This window comes from Lissotriton helveticus, chromosome 12 (genome assembly GCF_964261635.1).
Source record: "Lissotriton helveticus chromosome 12, aLisHel1.1, whole genome shotgun sequence".
Taxonomy (NCBI): Eukaryota; Metazoa; Chordata; class Amphibia; order Caudata; family Salamandridae; genus Lissotriton; species Lissotriton helveticus.
In genome coordinates, this window is record NC_136073.1 from 310,845,785 (window position 1) to 310,862,370 (window position 16,586).

General features: G+C 44.1%; 1 protein-coding gene across 1 annotated transcript in view; it reads right to left on the bottom strand.

Moving 5' to 3' along the window:
* Nucleotides 1-16,586, bottom strand: part of LOC144797812 (deoxyribodipyrimidine photo-lyase-like) — a 147,449-nt gene that overhangs the window by 62,325 nt on the left and 68,538 nt on the right. Inside the window, exons 4-5 of the mRNA XM_078668601.1 lie at nt 13,109-13,193; nt 1,842-2,074 (exon numbers count right to left, since the gene is read on the bottom strand). Of these exons, the coding sequence (XP_078524727.1) occupies nt 1,842-2,074; nt 13,109-13,193 (318 nt within the window). The remainder of the gene's footprint in view (nt 1-1,841; nt 2,075-13,108; nt 13,194-16,586) is intronic.

Here is a 16,586-nt window from a genome sequence, read left to right on the forward strand (position 1 = left end):
TGTCAGTGGTTTCCTTTCTCTTCCTTCATTTTTTCTTTGCTGATTTCTCCTTCTTTTGTTCGTCATCAAAGTCTGATGAAGAAAACTAAGTCTTTGTCACCAAAATGTTTGTCAGTTACCACTAACTTTAACCATTGGAAAATTAAACAACAACGTTTGTTGGGATGGGAATGTCCCATGAATGGTATTCTGGGTGTATAACCCAGCCCTGTGTGTATGACTGCTGGAGTTTGGGTATCCTCACTTATTTTGAGCCTGAATTCACATTTGTCTAGCATTTGTGCAATGGCCTACAGAGAGATCCCAGACAGTGAGAGGTGCAAGATCTTATAGTTGACCAGCTCATTGTTATCCTTATCAGTGGAAGTGTGGCCTATTTAGCCCTCTTGGGTAAAGTGTACCTGTTAAGTCAAACCCACAACATTCGGCTACTATCCTGTGTGTATGTCAAGAAAATATAAGTATTCAGTAGGAGTGTAGGACTTTATATGTGTAGGAGTTGGAGTACTGAAGCCACTAGTATGATTTTGAATGTCTGTGGTTTGGCGTGGCACAAGACTGAAGGTGAGGACCTCTTCTCCAGAAAGTGGAAGCTTATTGGCTGCATTCCTGTGGCTATAGGATGAAGATGCAGGCACTGAAGTAAGGAGGATGGAGACAGGGCAAGCTTCTGAAATTCCCTGAAGGCTTTGTTAGCATGAATATGCTGATTTCTTCCTGGGCAATGCCATTTGGTTAATGGATGGGTTGGGACTGGTTTCTGTTGTTCAAGGTCAATAAGTTTCTAGGTCAAGAGTGCTCTTTCGTCTGTTCCCAATTACAGCTTCAGAAATGTTGATAACAGTCTTTGTGTCTATTTGTGGTGGCTCTAGTATCACATGCTGTGAGAAGCATCAGTCTTCACAAAGTCTGTGTTTGGAGAGTAGCCTGAGAAGGAATATTGAAGGAATGACCCCAAACCAGTTCTGAAGTTTGAGACAAATGATCAAGCCTAAGTCATGCCTCGTCAAAAGTTTACTGAGAGACTAAAATATACATGATAACCCTGGTGGGAGCGCTCACGTAGAGAAGGGAGGTGTAACACCCACAGGGAAACTGTGATCATGGGCATTACCCTGTATTTGCAGACTGGATTGTGTAGTGTTTAAGACTGCTCCGTGATTAAAATACTTTATTCTTCAAAATGACAAGCACTAGGCTGGACACCAGTTTATTTTGTCTATTCTGAGCCTTTGCACACCACACCATCTCCCTCAGAAGCAAGTAACTGCTCATCCTTCCTACCCTGGCAGTCATTACTGAAAGGTTGAACTCAGCCCAGTTTGCAGAGCCACAGTAGGGGCAGGCTACTAATGGGAAACAACCTAAACCATTACAGATGGGGTCCAGTAGCCCAGGTTTTCCCTGTGGGCCTCTGAACAGAGTCTGACAATGATGATCTAGTCACTTCCTTCTATTGGGCCTGGCTAAAAACTACTGCACTACTAGATTTAGGTCTACTTTTAACAAAGGAGAAATAAGGATTATATCAAGACATATAACTATGGAATGAAGGCTGACTAGATGCTAACATTCAATAGTTTTTCAAGACAAATCATTAATCCAGGAGTCTTCAACCTTGACAGAAAATTATATATTGAAATGAATGGTAAGTAAAAATGGTTGTACTCCTAGAAATGCATTAAATGCCTGTTTTAGAAATACATTTTCCTTGCCTCATCTCTAATATATTGTGACATTAATTTTAACTGTACACACTTTTAGAAGCACAGCTGTGGCACTTATATTTCGAGAGCTACTAATATTCTAATAATGTTAAACACTTAATCAATGTCATTTACCCTGTATGCAGGTCGGACAGGTTCCACGTTCAAGTCTGGAAACAGAACAAGTAGCCAATAGGCTAGGTCTCGCCATGCAAGTTTTCTTAGAAATTTTGGTACACTCTTCTTAGTAAAGTGTGCTTCATGTAACACGGCCCTGGGACTAATTTGACCAAAGTGAAGGTAAGGAGAGATATGACTGGTGTTAGGCTTGTCCGCACGGCCAGATTCCTTCTCATACGATTTAATTCCTTTGAAAATAAATAAAATAATGAAATGCAATGGTTAGAAATGTAAGCCTATGGTTTTACTTTATAAAGAATACAGGATACATGCTAATCACAATTAGCTGAACATCATTCTGATACCATATATCGCAAATACAAAAAACAAAGCCTCAAAATTCAGAAATAATATAATAGGATTAGAAACGCCTACCTTTGCACCAGTATATGAATGTCTGACATCATTTTTATCTGCACAGCAGTATTGATATGAATTAAAGCTGCAGAATCTAAGTAGGACTCTCTATGCTCAACTGTGAGAAATGAACTTGGGATCCTGTGGTAGTCAGATGATTACAGGGCAATATCTATGGTTGGTCCTGTGGTGTACCACTAGAGTTTTAAAACCTCATGCACTACTGTTCCTAAGGTGGTTAACCAAGATACTCTCATTGTACACTTGACTCTCCAAGGGCCAGTGAGGGTGAGCAGTCATTGCTAAATCACGTAGCTGTTGGAAGCCGGAACCTGATTGACACTAGTAATTCTTTGGCAGGACCGGAGGCTCTGATTATGCTTTTTCCTTCTTTGCTTTAATATAACCAAAAAACACAGCAGCCAGAAAAAGCACCAAACAACTTTTCTTTCCCAGATCCAGGGAAAAACAGTTCCAAACCACAACATTCCAAGCATGAAAAACTACAAAATCCATGACATCACAGGCTCAGATCAGCCGGAGTCCTTCCACAGTGTCCCTGAAGCCCAGATAGATGCTCCAACTATACTGCTCCCCCTCTTTCTTAGCTGCTAGTCAGCCAGATAAGTCGTGTTTTTCTCTTCTCCTTTGGGGGTCTATTGTTATTTACGCTTCCGCGGCTCACCGCGCATGCTGTTGTATTGTAAATTTGCTTTTTTTCTTGAATTGACGTGTGGGCTTGTTTGTGACTGATTTCCTGAGTCACGGAAGCGTTCTCGCTTCTTATGCGGCCGCCGCCTGTCCTGCGTTGTGCCTCGGAGTCACACTCGGGGGCTTCTCACGTCGCAAATTTCGATTCAACGCAATACCTGCATTATCCAGTCTGAGCTGTGACTTTGAAAAAAATAAGCTCTTTAATTTATGCATAAGAATGTTATAATTACAAAACACAGAACAGGGCATAGCACTTTCAATTCCGAGATATCACCATCCACACAATAACCTATGTTGTGAAGTGCCACACTATATAGGATGTAAATGTAAATGTATTTCGATTTATATAGCGCACTAATCACCCAGGGGTCTCAAGGCGCTTGCTTAGGGAACCCGTCCTGGTATTCCCCTGTGAGATACCCCGGCAGGGTATTCACAAGGTGAAAGCCAGGCATCCCGCCGCGAGGGGCCGTAGTGGAGATTAAGCAAGCTATTGCCCAGAGTCGCAGAGTGTTACCCCGTGAGTCGAGTAGGCACCGGAGCGAGAATTGTCGAGTCCGTGGAATTTTTGAGCCCGAGACCCGCCGAGGCGGGGAATCAAACCCTGGTCCACGGCTGATCTCAGCTTCCGGGTCTGCCGCCTCTAACCACTGAGCCACGCTTCTCCACAAATTATTGATATTCCAGTCACATTAGTCTACAAGAAAAGGCTGGGTTCACTCTGTTATCATCTGAAAATCAGGATGTCAAGTGTCCTACTATGGGTTATTTTCACATGGTGAAGACAGTAGGGCCGTGGTTGATAGCAGAAAGCTGTCTGCCCTAGTTATTCAACAGCACTTACTTCAAGACTTGGCAACTCAGTAGGAATACTTCCAGATGGTTGAAAATCTGCATCAACAGTCCCAGAAATGTAAGTTGCCCTAACACCCACCATCAAAAGTGGATAGAATTTTAAGATTTTATTTCCGAAAACAATCTGGGATTGATTATGTTCACATTCAGATAAAAGCTGGTAGTTTGGGTTGAGACTAACTTACATATGGTTGCTCCTTGCTGGAATGATGCGATTTGCAAAGAATAATGGACAGGAACATGGTTTGAGCTTTTACTACTGCTGAGACTTTTTGCAAGCATTCCACTCATAAGCATGTGTTATGGTGTTTCGCTTACACTGGCTCTGTGTGCGGTGCCCCGGGGCACCGCACACAGAGTCAGTAAAGCGAGAGTCTTGTTGAAACCGAATCGGGTCGGAGAGCTAAGGGAAAACCGATTTGGTTTCAACAAGACCCTCTGGCTCTTTGTGCAGTGCCCCGGGGCACCGCACACAGAGCCAGTACAAGCGAGGGTCTTGTTGAAACCGAATCTGGTTTCCCTTAGCTCTCTGGTATCCCGAGGATGCCCGGCACAATAATAAAAGAAGGTACAGATACCAAAGATCTGACTTAACACTACAAGGGTGGTGAGTATACCCCCCTATTAGGAGCCAAAATGTGCTCTTAAGAACACACCTCGGTCCTGACGAAAGCCTCTAGAGCATCCACGAGGCTGAAATATGTTGACCAATATGAGTGTGATAGATCAGTAACTGGATCTATACACGCACAACTACCGTTTTTAATTTACACATCACAACTTTTTCAATAAATACGTGTGACAAAAATGGTGTAGGGAATTTTAACTCACTTGACCAGAGTACGAGCACGCCCTCTCTTTTTCATTTCTGGCCACTACTGACAAACCAGTTGGTCTTCCTCGAGGCGGAGGTCAGCTTATTCACAAAGGAAAAGACCCAATGATGATGCTGTAACCGTACACCTAGGCGGAGAACCAAGATATACCGCCAATTGCCTGTGTACATATATGAGAGTTTTTATGACTGTTCCCACACAAACAAAGAGCCTGGTTATACAGGACAAGTGGTCCATTCTCCCCTCTCTCTGGTTTTTGTACATGGCTACTCGCCAGCATTGAGGTTGTGTCAGAATTGTAGTTTGCTCCAAGTTTCAACCCTGCTTTACTTTTATTTTGCTTTTTTGCAAATACGATAAGAATTATGGGAGGGGTTGCTGTAGAATTCATAGGGTATGTCAGCTCAACTTTGGACATCTGTAGTGAGAGGAAATCCGAGCTGTGACGCCAAGAAAAATAAGGACAATGGAGCCACAAAAGTAGGACTGAGTCCTTTCCCCCCACTGGAATGAAGATGGGCAAAGGGAATCCTAGACAATTTTAGAAACAAAGATTTCCCGAAAATAAAGAGGTGATTATGAGGGAAATATGTGACTCAGGAAAACAAATCTTGATTTCTTTTGGCCTGTTACGGACTCAGAAACTTTCTGTAACTTGAATCCAAAAACGCTGCTTTTAAGCAGTAATGTTATGAAGTGTAGTCTCAAACCTTCTCACTTATGGCTGAGTTGGTGGAACTCAAAGAACAGACGTGCTCTATAATTTATACAGGTTCACCTTTCCTGTGGATGACATTGCACAAACATCAGGCTGAACTCAAGATCAGCCTGACAGTGATACAACATCTGTGTACATGGTAGATCGTACCTTGTTAGGTATTGGAAGTAAAGATCAAACAGACCGGCAGCAAAGAACCCTCACGATCAAAGAGGGAAACCCCACTGCTGTGTCTGCAATTATACAAGACAACTCATGCCAAAATGGTCTAATTTCTTGCTGAATGACATACTTCATGTTTGTATGCATGCACTGTTAGCATGGATAGAATCAATCTCATCCTCGCGCCTCATTGTGGTTGTTGCCTCTATGTGAGGAGCTGCTGCGGACCAGGAGCCCCTAGGGCAGCAGGTTCACATGAAATCCCCATTCTACGCCCCCCACCTAAAACTGAATCAGGAGAAACGCTCATTTTTCCAGCCTCACTAACTCATTTTTTATTTTCCTTATTTCAGATACAATCTGCCTTTACCTTCCATGTTACCAATGCACCGTGCTACAGATCACCACTGTATTTTCTTAATTTCAGTTCGTTTTTCGCGATTCACAGTAGATCTTCGAACCAGTTACTAGCTATCTCAGCTTTAGCTGAAGGATTATGATCCTATTGTTTGCAATGTTGTGAGAACAATATTTTAGAATTTGGGAGTAATTCAGGTTTCTGAGCACTGCCTATACCACACCAATATTCTAGTAACTGCATTGCTATTGTGTTGTATTTTAATTTTCAGGGCTGCTCTGGTGTTTAGTGATTGTGAAAGTACATGAGGTGTTCCAAGCCACATCACAGGTTTTATCACTGGCCTGTGTTTCATTACAGTTCTATTGTGCATTCTGTGCTTTTTATTTATTATATGCTTATCTGTACTGTAAAAATATTAGCATGGTGAGAGATTGAATCATAAATACAAGGGGGAGGCAGAATGATAATGGTTGGAAATATCGCATTCTTATTCTAAAATCTCCAAATACCATGAAGGATACAGCCAGCAGAAATAAGGTAGAAGTGAAGTGGATATTCTGACCCTATATGTAGACAACCCCTACTACAAACTATGCTGTGGCTGTAAAAGAACTACCTCCTACATATTTTTTGTGGCATACTTCATCAGAGATTCCCGAACCCACTTTGAATGGCTCCATCGAAAAGAGCACTAAGGGATCTCGTGAAAAATCTGTAGTTACAATAATCCAAGTTGTGCTCCAAAAAATTGCAACTTCCTTTAGGTTAAGCGGCTTCTAGTGCCACACCCTGAGCTTTTTATGAAAACAGTTTCTTTGGTTTTCACTCACATTAAAGCAGCCAAAGAGACTACCTTATGGCCCACATTGACAGATTTTGCTTGGTGTTGTGCGCATGCAGTATTCACAGACTGTGTTTGAAGTCAACAATGCAAAAGGTGGGGAAGCGTAGCATGTTAATGACAAGATGGAATCTGCTTCACCATCTATGTCTGTACTGTTGCGCAGGTTTATCAGGGGTAAATCAAGGGCTGGCAGTCTTCTGCTCTGATGGAAAGGGGCATGCATTTACTTGGTCAATTCAAGCAAAAGCCCGTTGATGAGGCACAGGTGAGAAGCCAGGATGGGCAATATAAGAGCAAGTTGCAATGGAATAAAAGAAGACTCTAGAAGGGAGGTGGGTATGCTAAAAGGCATGAGAATGGAGGTCAAACAAAGTATCTCGATGTACTGGGCAGAAAACGAGCAAATACTTCATTCTTAACAAATCAAACTTAGGATGCATCGTCAGCAGCTGTTCTATTTGCTCAAAGGTGGGGGCGCATTAATCAGGTGATTTCGGCTATGAACCCTACTCTCCTAGAATCACTAGTAAGCTCTAATTAGACACGCTCATTAGGGCAACTTCTTACATTGCTATGGCCATCCTTGCGCTGATGGTGGTTCATCAATGCATGGCTTAGGAGACAAGAGTGGACGGTGGCTTCAGTCAGTATTTACCTAAAAAGATGTGGCTAAATGTGTCCTAGGAAAGTAGCTTGCAATGGCTAGGCCTGCCGGTTTTATGCCTCATAAATGTTTATATTACGGATAGCATTAGCAGTTTGTTGGACTTGGCCCTTTTTGCCGGGTCATCCTTGAACTTTTTGACTTCCTCCTCTATTCTTTCTGACCTGTTGTTGGCTGTTTTATGACTCTGGGCACTGCTGATCAGTGCTAAAGTGCATATGCTCTCCCTATTGTAAATTCATATTTTGATCAGTGGTTCCATGATTGTCTGGTTTGGTTTACCTGTTAGACCCTAGTACAGTGCACCAGGAGTGACCAGGGCTTGCAAACCAAATGCTGCTGGTGGGCTTGCAGCACGGGTTGTGCCACCCACAGAAGCAGCCTTGTAAAATGTGTCTCAGGTCTGCCATTGCAGAGCCTGCATGCAGTCTGGTACTGTCATGCTGACTGGGCAAGTGCACCCACTTGCCAGTCCCTAAACCTTCCCTTTTCTTCATATCAGACACCCCTATGGTAGGCCCAAGGGCAGGGTGCATTGTAAGTATAAGGTAGGACATGCCCTGGTGTGTGTGGCATGTCCTTATAGTGAATTACAGCCATTTTAGTTTTTCACTATTGCAAGGCTACCTGTTCTCCACAGGCCAAAATGGGCAGTTAGATTATTACATTTTATAATCCTAACTGACTCAGGGAGCATGGTAGAAATTCGAGTTTAGTATGCCTGAAATCAGAATGATAAAATACATCTTTTAGTGAAGTTGGTTCTAACATTCTGTGTTTGAAAATACCACTTTTAGAAAGTAGGTATTTTCTTGTCTAACTATCCAAAGCCTGCCTCTGCTAGATTGTGTATTCCTTGTCTGGAGTTTGAGTAACAGGGCTGGGGGATTCCAGGAGACAGAATGAGTCAGCCCAGTGGTGAATAGAGATGTCTTCATCTAGATGGGAGGGAGGAGTTGCACCTGGGACCTGAATAGGACTGTGCCCGCCCCCACAAAGTGCTGGCTCCACCCCTGTGGTGCGTCTGATGTCTCTGCCCTGCACTGTAAAAGAAGAGAAGGAATCATGTCAACAAGGTGCTCCAGGGCTGTGCTTTCCCTCCACAATGCTGGCTCCTCCTGTGGGGCGTCTGATGTTTCTGCCCTGCACTGTGAAAGGAAAGAAGGAGTCTTGTAAACAGAGTGCTCCAGAACTGGTTTGGACTAGGCAAAGGCCCCTCTCCCCTCAGAGAACAAAGGATTTTGGGGTATAAATATTGGGACACAATACAAAGAAGGAATTAAACAATTAAAGCATGAAACATGTCGACCATTCACTGATAGAGTAGGTTCTTGCTTCGATGGACCCTCAAGCCAGGTGAAGCAACCACTCTCCTTGTTTTTACTAAGGCAGGTTACCACTTCATTAAAAAAAATTGTGGACTACCCTACCTTTTTAAATCACCCTTGCACATCTACACACACATACCTCCCCTCAAATCACCCCCTAGGGCCCTCACACCCAGAGCACCATACGGCAGGAACAAAAGATCCCCGCCAAAGAGCCCCTTTATGGGTGCCCGTCAGGTATTGCACCGCGGCCTGACGAGGGGCGAGCCCATATGATGAAGAATGACACCTAGCTTGCTGGGTGTGTGAGTTCTCTAGTTCCGAAAGGAGGATTCCCCTTCTGTGTGCCTTCACTCACTTTCTTTTTTAAACTGTCTCTCCCTAAACGTTTTTCAAAACTTTTTTCAAAATCCAGGGGAACTGTGCACTTAATTCCTTCTTTGTATTGTGTTCCTGGGGCACGTGCACTGGACCCCATAACAAAGCCCCTCAAGTCTCTCTCTTTGTTTATAATTATAAATATTGGGACCCTGATCCCATGAAATTAGATTACTTTTGGACTACAAGAAGAAACCTCTGCTGAGGAGAGGAACCTGAAAAAAATGAGGAGAGACTATTCCTAAGCTTAAGTGCTGCTTAGGGGATTGGCCTGCAGTGGTTGCCTGACTGCCCAAGAGAGGAGAAAGAACTTTGTGTGCTTTACTTTCAACTTGTGAAGGATCTCCAAGGGCTTGGAAAAGAGCTTGCCTCCTGCTGAAGTCTCAGGCACAACAGACTTCAACCCCCAGCTCCCCAGAGTTCTTTTGGTAGTACCTGCTGCTATTTTGGGACTCCGTGTCGCAAGGAGCTGGAAGCGCGACTCAACGAAGAAGAAGTGTGTCGCCGTCGCTGGTGCTGCTGTCGCACTTCTGAACAAGGGTGTCGCCGCTGGAGTTGTCGCACTGCACCAAATCGAGAGAAGCGTCTCGCAACGATAAGGAAGCGTGTCGTCGTCTCTGCTGCCTGCCGTCGCACTTCTGAACAAGGGTGTCGCCGCTGGAACTGTCGCATTGCACCGCATCGAGGAAAGCGCCTTGCATCCCTCGAGAAGCGCGCCGCCGTCAGAGCTGCTGTCATCATATTTCTGAACAAGGATGTCGCCGCTGTAGTTGTCGCATCGTGCGGAAGCTTCACGCAAACATGGGAGAAGAGTGTTGCAGCTGCAAGCTGTTGCCGTCGCATCGTTGAACAAGGGGGTCGCTGCTGCAGTCCATGCATCGAACCGAGAACTTCTCGCATCCCCGGAGAATCGTGCCGCATCTGGAAGATCTTCATGTCTTTATTTCTTTGCACCAGAACTTTGCCACATTTCCATCGGTGCAACATTACTTGTTATGGAAGCGCAACGCATCGTAAGGTACATTATCTCAAAGTGTTGCATCTTAAGAACAGAACTGAACTAAGCTAAAACTACCATCCAAAAGTAACAGTATTGTGTATTTTTGTCGTTTATGGGCTTGTGGTAAATCTATATAAAGTATATTTATTTTTGATATAAAACCTTGTGTGGTGTCCATCTGTAGTGTTGTCACTGGGTTACTGTATGTGGTCACAAATGCTTTACACACTGCCTCTGAGATGAGCCTGTCTGCTGGTACCAAGGGGGTGAGCAGGGATTATTTTAGGAGTGTAATCCCCTTATCCTGACTAGAGGCAAGGGTCCCTATTTGTCACAAGTACCTACCTGTGCCAACTAGAGACCCCCAAATCTAACACTTGTATATGGGGCATGTATGACTTCTGTTAAAGCTTCTTTTAAATGTGGAGTAAAGTAGTTAATATATGGTTCCTTCACAAATGAGCATGACTTGCACTACTCTTTAGGTTTCGTGCGACACATACGACTTCTGTTGTGGCCGCTATAATACTAATTGTGGATGAGCCATTATTTCTCTAAGACATGAAAAGTTGGATACCCCTTCCCAGCACCCATAATAAGGTTTGTGGATCCAGTAAATATTTCACATTTCTTGTGTCTGAAGTTGATAGACGCCATAAGATGTATGCTACAGAAGCATGTGATCATTAATGGCATGATGAGGGGTGAGTGATTATGATAACTCACAGCGAGTTAAGATATACCTGGGAATTTTTTTATTACTTTTTACAGTTTTGGCCTTGGTAGTGTCCACTTGTGACTCCCATATAAAACACCCTCGGATTCAATGTTTCTGCCATTTGGTCGTCACTAGGATAAAGCATCATGTGATACAGAATGGACTTTTTACCTCTTCCTTTCAATTGGCGTGGCAGGTGGCGCTTTTTAGTCCTAAAGAGACCCGTATGTTTATCCGAATGGGTTGAAATAAACTTAGAGTTTGTCTAATGTGGAATTCATAAGAACATGGACCAACATATATATTGTGCTGGAGAGTGTATTGAAAATAAGGGACACTGCACGCTGTACACATGTGAATCATATTGGATATATTTTTGCACTATAACTTTTGAGCAGGGTGCTGTTATCCGCACTGCCTATTGCTATATTAACCAATGAAAATACAATTGATTCAAATGTTGAAAGGCCTTGATGACATTTCTCTCTTGATGATTATGAATTAGAGTTCAAATTGTCTGGCAGAAGGGGAATATAAGCGTGTTTAAATGAGAACCACAGAACCATTGTTCTTTTTCTCTCAAGCTAATGTAAAACAGCTTAGTTAGTCAGACCAACAAGGAGCCTGCCATGGAAGGGTGTGGGTCTCCATATGTACTGGAGGTGACCATAGCTCAGTGGTTTTCTCTCTTTCCATTCCCTGTGTGTTCTGTGCTTCAGGGGACCGAGTGGCCCATTTTCTCAAACATACCTGGTCTGTAGAAGAAAAATCCCCACAGACACAAGGAGTTCCTGGTGGCATGGAAGAACAAAACGACTATGAACACAACCCCCTCTACGTGCTAAGTTTTGGCAGAAAATAACCAGCCCTCGTGGCTGGAGTCCAAGCGGTGCTGTTTTTGGGCCCCTAAACAAATTCTCGATCAAGGTGCAGCCAAACTAGGGGCTCTGATGCACTCCCAGCACGACTCAAATGGGCTGCTGGTCCTGACATGACCACCGACAAGGCATGACCCTCCATTGAAAGATGCACATACTCTTCATCTACATACGAATCATGAGAAATCAGAGAGGGCTCTTTGCTGAATTAATCACTATGTATTTTGTTACATAACAGTCTAGTGTCAAAACCACACCAAACACCTGAACTCAACGTATCTGCTGTTTGAATTTGCCTATCTCCAGAAGTTTACTGTGTTTTGACAAAGGAGAAATGTTAATACTGCATTTAGACAAGAAGCGCCCTTTTTTTTAAGAACACTTTTTCTGTAGGTGGAAGATATGTCCTACTCAGACCGCAGGTTTTTAAAGACTAGTTCTTTTCACATCTTTTTGGGATCTTCAAAGTTTGCGCAATCAGATGGACCACCCAGTGTGAGATATTTTCTAAGGAGAGGGTGTCAAACTTTCCCCGCTAGCCACACTGTAGGCTCTGCCAGACAAATTTGTTACTCCTCATGTACCGGTCTGTAATTTCTGTAGGCTTTAAAAAATTAGAATTAGGTTTGCAGAATGAACATTTCCCCCTGCTTCAAACCGGTGGAGGAATTGTTAACTGAGTAGGGGAATGAAGGACGCATACAGAAAAGTGGCTTAAAAAGTTAAATCTGACACACTGAAATATTAACTAATGTATATATGATGAAAACAACTGTCTTTTAAAACTAGAAGGCGAAGTTGTCATCTGCCTTTTTTGTACAAAAATAGATAAAGACAAACACCCCCTCTTCCCATCTTTAACACTACAGGCAGTGGTGAGCATTAGGCCTGAAATCTGGGGAGGAGAGGGGCGGCAACCAGTTTTACATAAATCATGCAGCCAGTAGTAAAGACTTAAGCAGACTCAGGAGTAGGACAGACCAGATCAAAGAGCAACCCGGGAAAAAAAACACTGGTAAGCAAAGAAAGAGTGTCATTTTCAAACCTGGTTAGCACACATACATAGGCGACTTGCTGCTGCATAAAAATGCAGATTCAGTAAACTGTGCCAATTGGAGCATTTACTAGGTTTCGGAGTTAAACCTAGAGCTTTAAGACAATATATGCCACTACAGTGGACATTTGCTCATTAACTACGCTTTAACACATCTGACCACTACATTGACTCATAATCGTGAACTGTGCACATTTGCTTCCTCGAAACAGAGACAGCAAAGAAGCAGCCCAAGAATCTAATAAAGTGGTAAGTATAGCAATTACACTAAACCGAAAAGGTGGCAAAGGTACGAGAAGCTTGTTAAAAGCAAACTAAAGTATAACCATTTTCTTTTTAGTGAATATTTTCTTACCATCATTAAGAAAGTTTTCCAGGCACCTATAAGCACCGTCTTCACTGAAGTCCCATGTTTTCCGAATTACAATCGCCCAATCAACCTGTAGCAAAGTTGGAAAAATATGAAATCTCTATTATTACCGCTGCTTTTCTGATTAAGAGTGGCATGCACATCCGAATATCTAAACGCTGCACTGACATTTCTGAGTCATTATTAATTTTTACAGTCCACTGTAAGATGTGCAACAACAGCCACTATGTTGTTTTACATTCATGTTATAATCAAAATAAAAGGAACATATTTCTTCAATATACTGAAAAAATGGTAGGCAAGAAGTAAATTTAAAATTGTGCAAAGCAGTTTTGTCTCTCTAACAAATTACACAGCACTGGACTCAAGCACGAACATAGACCAATACAATCATTTCATTTTAAGAGTTCAGAATGATCAGCAGGTAAATTGTCAGAGGGAAGAACAGAAGTACCTAATACACTAGTAGGAGTTAAATGTTATCTTTAGTGGGAGAGGGGTATATGTGGATTTATGCACTGGTTGTCCCTATTAATAGATAAGCTGCAGGAAATTATCTATGGTTAGGTTGCAGGAGTATGACTTTTAAAGGAGAAGTTGTGATGGTTGAAATAGAGGGGGGGTAATTTGTAGAGACACAATAATAGAGATTAAGGCACACATGTTTGCGAGTATGTTGTGATCAGAGAGAGGAGGCATGCAGAGGATGGAAAGGAAGGACTGAGTAATTCAAAACAAAAGATGAGTTGATAATCGGAAGTTTTATTTCAAAGTCAATGTTCATGCAGGGCATGCAGGAACTGAGGAGGCTTTTTGAGACTGCATGTAAACTGCAGATAGAAACCTTATTTGCCAGTGTTGCAATATCTCTGTAGGCCATGAGAACACAAGGGGTCATACACATCACCATCATCCATTGGTAAATAGACTTAAAATAATATGGTTTCATTTCCCCAAAAAAATAAATGGAAGGAAAGTGCAAAAGAGGAATACTGTATTTTAAATGATTTTGCTAGTGATACTCCTACCCTTTCCCTCTCATGATCAGGGTGGAGATGAAGAAGTACCTACAGCTAGAACGTTCAAGGGAAGTGCAGCCACTTAGGATCTGGACAAATGGCTCAAAGAAGCTCATAAGAGCCTGAAGCACTGGATGATGGAGGTTTAAGAGCAATGTTTCTATTTCCCCCACTGCTGAGCAATCTCAGTGTAACTAAGCAGTGCCTTTTGTCATGAAGAAGTCTCTCTATTTTAATGTCCATAAATCTCCTCATATGGCAAGCCCTCCTGAATGTTGCATAAACCCACATTCCAACATTTATAACATTTTAAAATAAAAAAAGATGCAAAGTTGTATTTCAAGTCATTTGCCGGCGGGAGACTGTGAAGGAAATTATACCCACATTTGTTTCTTTAAACTGTAGAAAATACAAAAAATACATTATTTCTCCAATAAAAAGTGTGTAAAGGGGTGTTATTTTGTTTGTACAGATCTCTTGGGTCCACCCAGAGAAGTAGTCAGTAAAATTAACATCCCTGTATCCACTCCAAACTAGTTCTAGAGATAACTTCCCTCACATCGGGTGTGGAGCCAAGCCTGACTGGGAAAACAAAGGGTTGCATTACCTCCTCGTCCTGTCTCCCCGTCCCATTCCTTACAAGTGAGCAGCTAGTCTGCTCCACAGAAACCCCTAGCCTAGCTGAGCTGTTTGCACTTCCCCCCAGGATGACGTCACCATCACGTGACGATAAAGGAGAAGTGCAGAAACCAAACATCCTGTTCTTTTTTTTCTGCACCGAGTGCCTGATGCCTGGCTGTGCTGGTCGGAGTTTGCCTCGTGATGGGGTAAGTTCCTTGTTGTTTGTTTTATGCTTTCGGCGGCCTGCTTTAGCTGCCGCCCATTGATTCTCACTGTATGTTCCCCCCCCCCCCGCGCTGCCTGGATTATTGTGCCTGCAGTCTGCTTTTGTGTACGTGGTTCGCGTTAGCGGCCATTTTTCAATTATCCTCATTTACCTTGATGTTGGGCCTGCTTCAGCGGCCATTCCTGGGTGTTTCTCCATTCCCTCGGAGCCCTGCTTTAGCGGGCTGGGGGTTCTGGATGTTGAGGTTGCGGTGCACCTGTTTCAGGGTGCTTTGGGGGCGAATTCTGGTGGCTGGCTGGGTTTTTATGCCGGCCCCCTTTTTCCTCATCTCTTGGGAGTCCGTGTCCTCTGGACTTCGTGTCCTTTGTATGGGGTCCTTCCTGGCTGGATTTTTGTCCTTGCTCCTGCCTGTTTTTGGTTTGAACTCGGCTGGTTGCTGGCATGGATTCTGAGGCTTCTTCCTCTGCTGCCCCTCTTGATGCCCTGCGCCTCATTATTTATGAGGCTGTGGCTACTGCTTTCCTGGCTAGCCTGAGGTTGACGTTGGTCCTGATGAGGATGGGGGTGTCCGTGGTCGTTTTGTTCAGGGTGCTGAGCTCGCTGAACTGTTCGCCCATATGCGGTCCGATTTGGGCTTCTCTCCTCCTGCGGATGCTGTTTTGGAGGATGTTTCTTTACGCAGTATGTCCAGCCTGCTCCTGTCTCTTTTCCTTTGCACGGGGCGGTGCGCAATGTGCTGTCTCATGAATGGAAGGAGGTGGACAAGTCTTCTTTTCCTCGTTTCCTGTCCAGGCGTTGCCCTCTTGAGGATTTTGCTGCTGAGTTTCCTCAGGCGGTGAGGGTTGACATTTTGATGGCTGGCCTTTCCTCTCACGGTTTGGTCGTTTCTGGGGACGCCCTTCATGCGGACGCTTTGGATGAGCATGTTGAGGGGGCAGTGAAGCGTTCCTATGCGGCTTCTATCTTTTCTGTCCGGGCGACTGCTTATTCTGCCTATATGGTTCAGTCGCTTCTTAAGGATTTCCAGTCCCTGTCGGTTCTGCTGATCGACGGCGAGGATGCCGCGCCTCTTTTGTCTTTGATGAAGTTGCAGGTGCGTTGTCTGTCGGTTCTTTCCTTCGACTCTTTGGGGGCGGCGGCGGCTGCTTCTGGTGCTTCCATTGCTGCTCGTCATATTTGGATGCGTTCCTGGAAGGCGGACTTCTTCACTGAAATCGGTCCTCCTTAAGTTGCCCTTTGAAGGTTCCAAGGTGTTCGGTCCTCAGCTGGAGGGTATGGTCAAGCAGTCTGCTGAGGACCGTCAGCTGGTGGCTCCAGTCCGCCCTACTTCTTGGGGTTGTGGGTTTGGTTACCGTCGCACTTTTGGACCACCTGCTCGTGGCGCTTCTCAGCACTTTCGTGGCAGGGGTCGTGGCCGGGGGGCCCCTGGAAGTGCCAAGCCCCGGGCCGCTGCCGGTGTTGCCACCCCCGCTTCCTCCTCATCTCGATGACTGTCTGCCTTTGCCGGTTGGTGGTCGCCTCCAATCCTTCCGCGCCCAGTGGTTGTCGGTTCCGGTTGCCTGGGCGGTTCAGACTGTTTTGGGAGTTTGCCGGATCA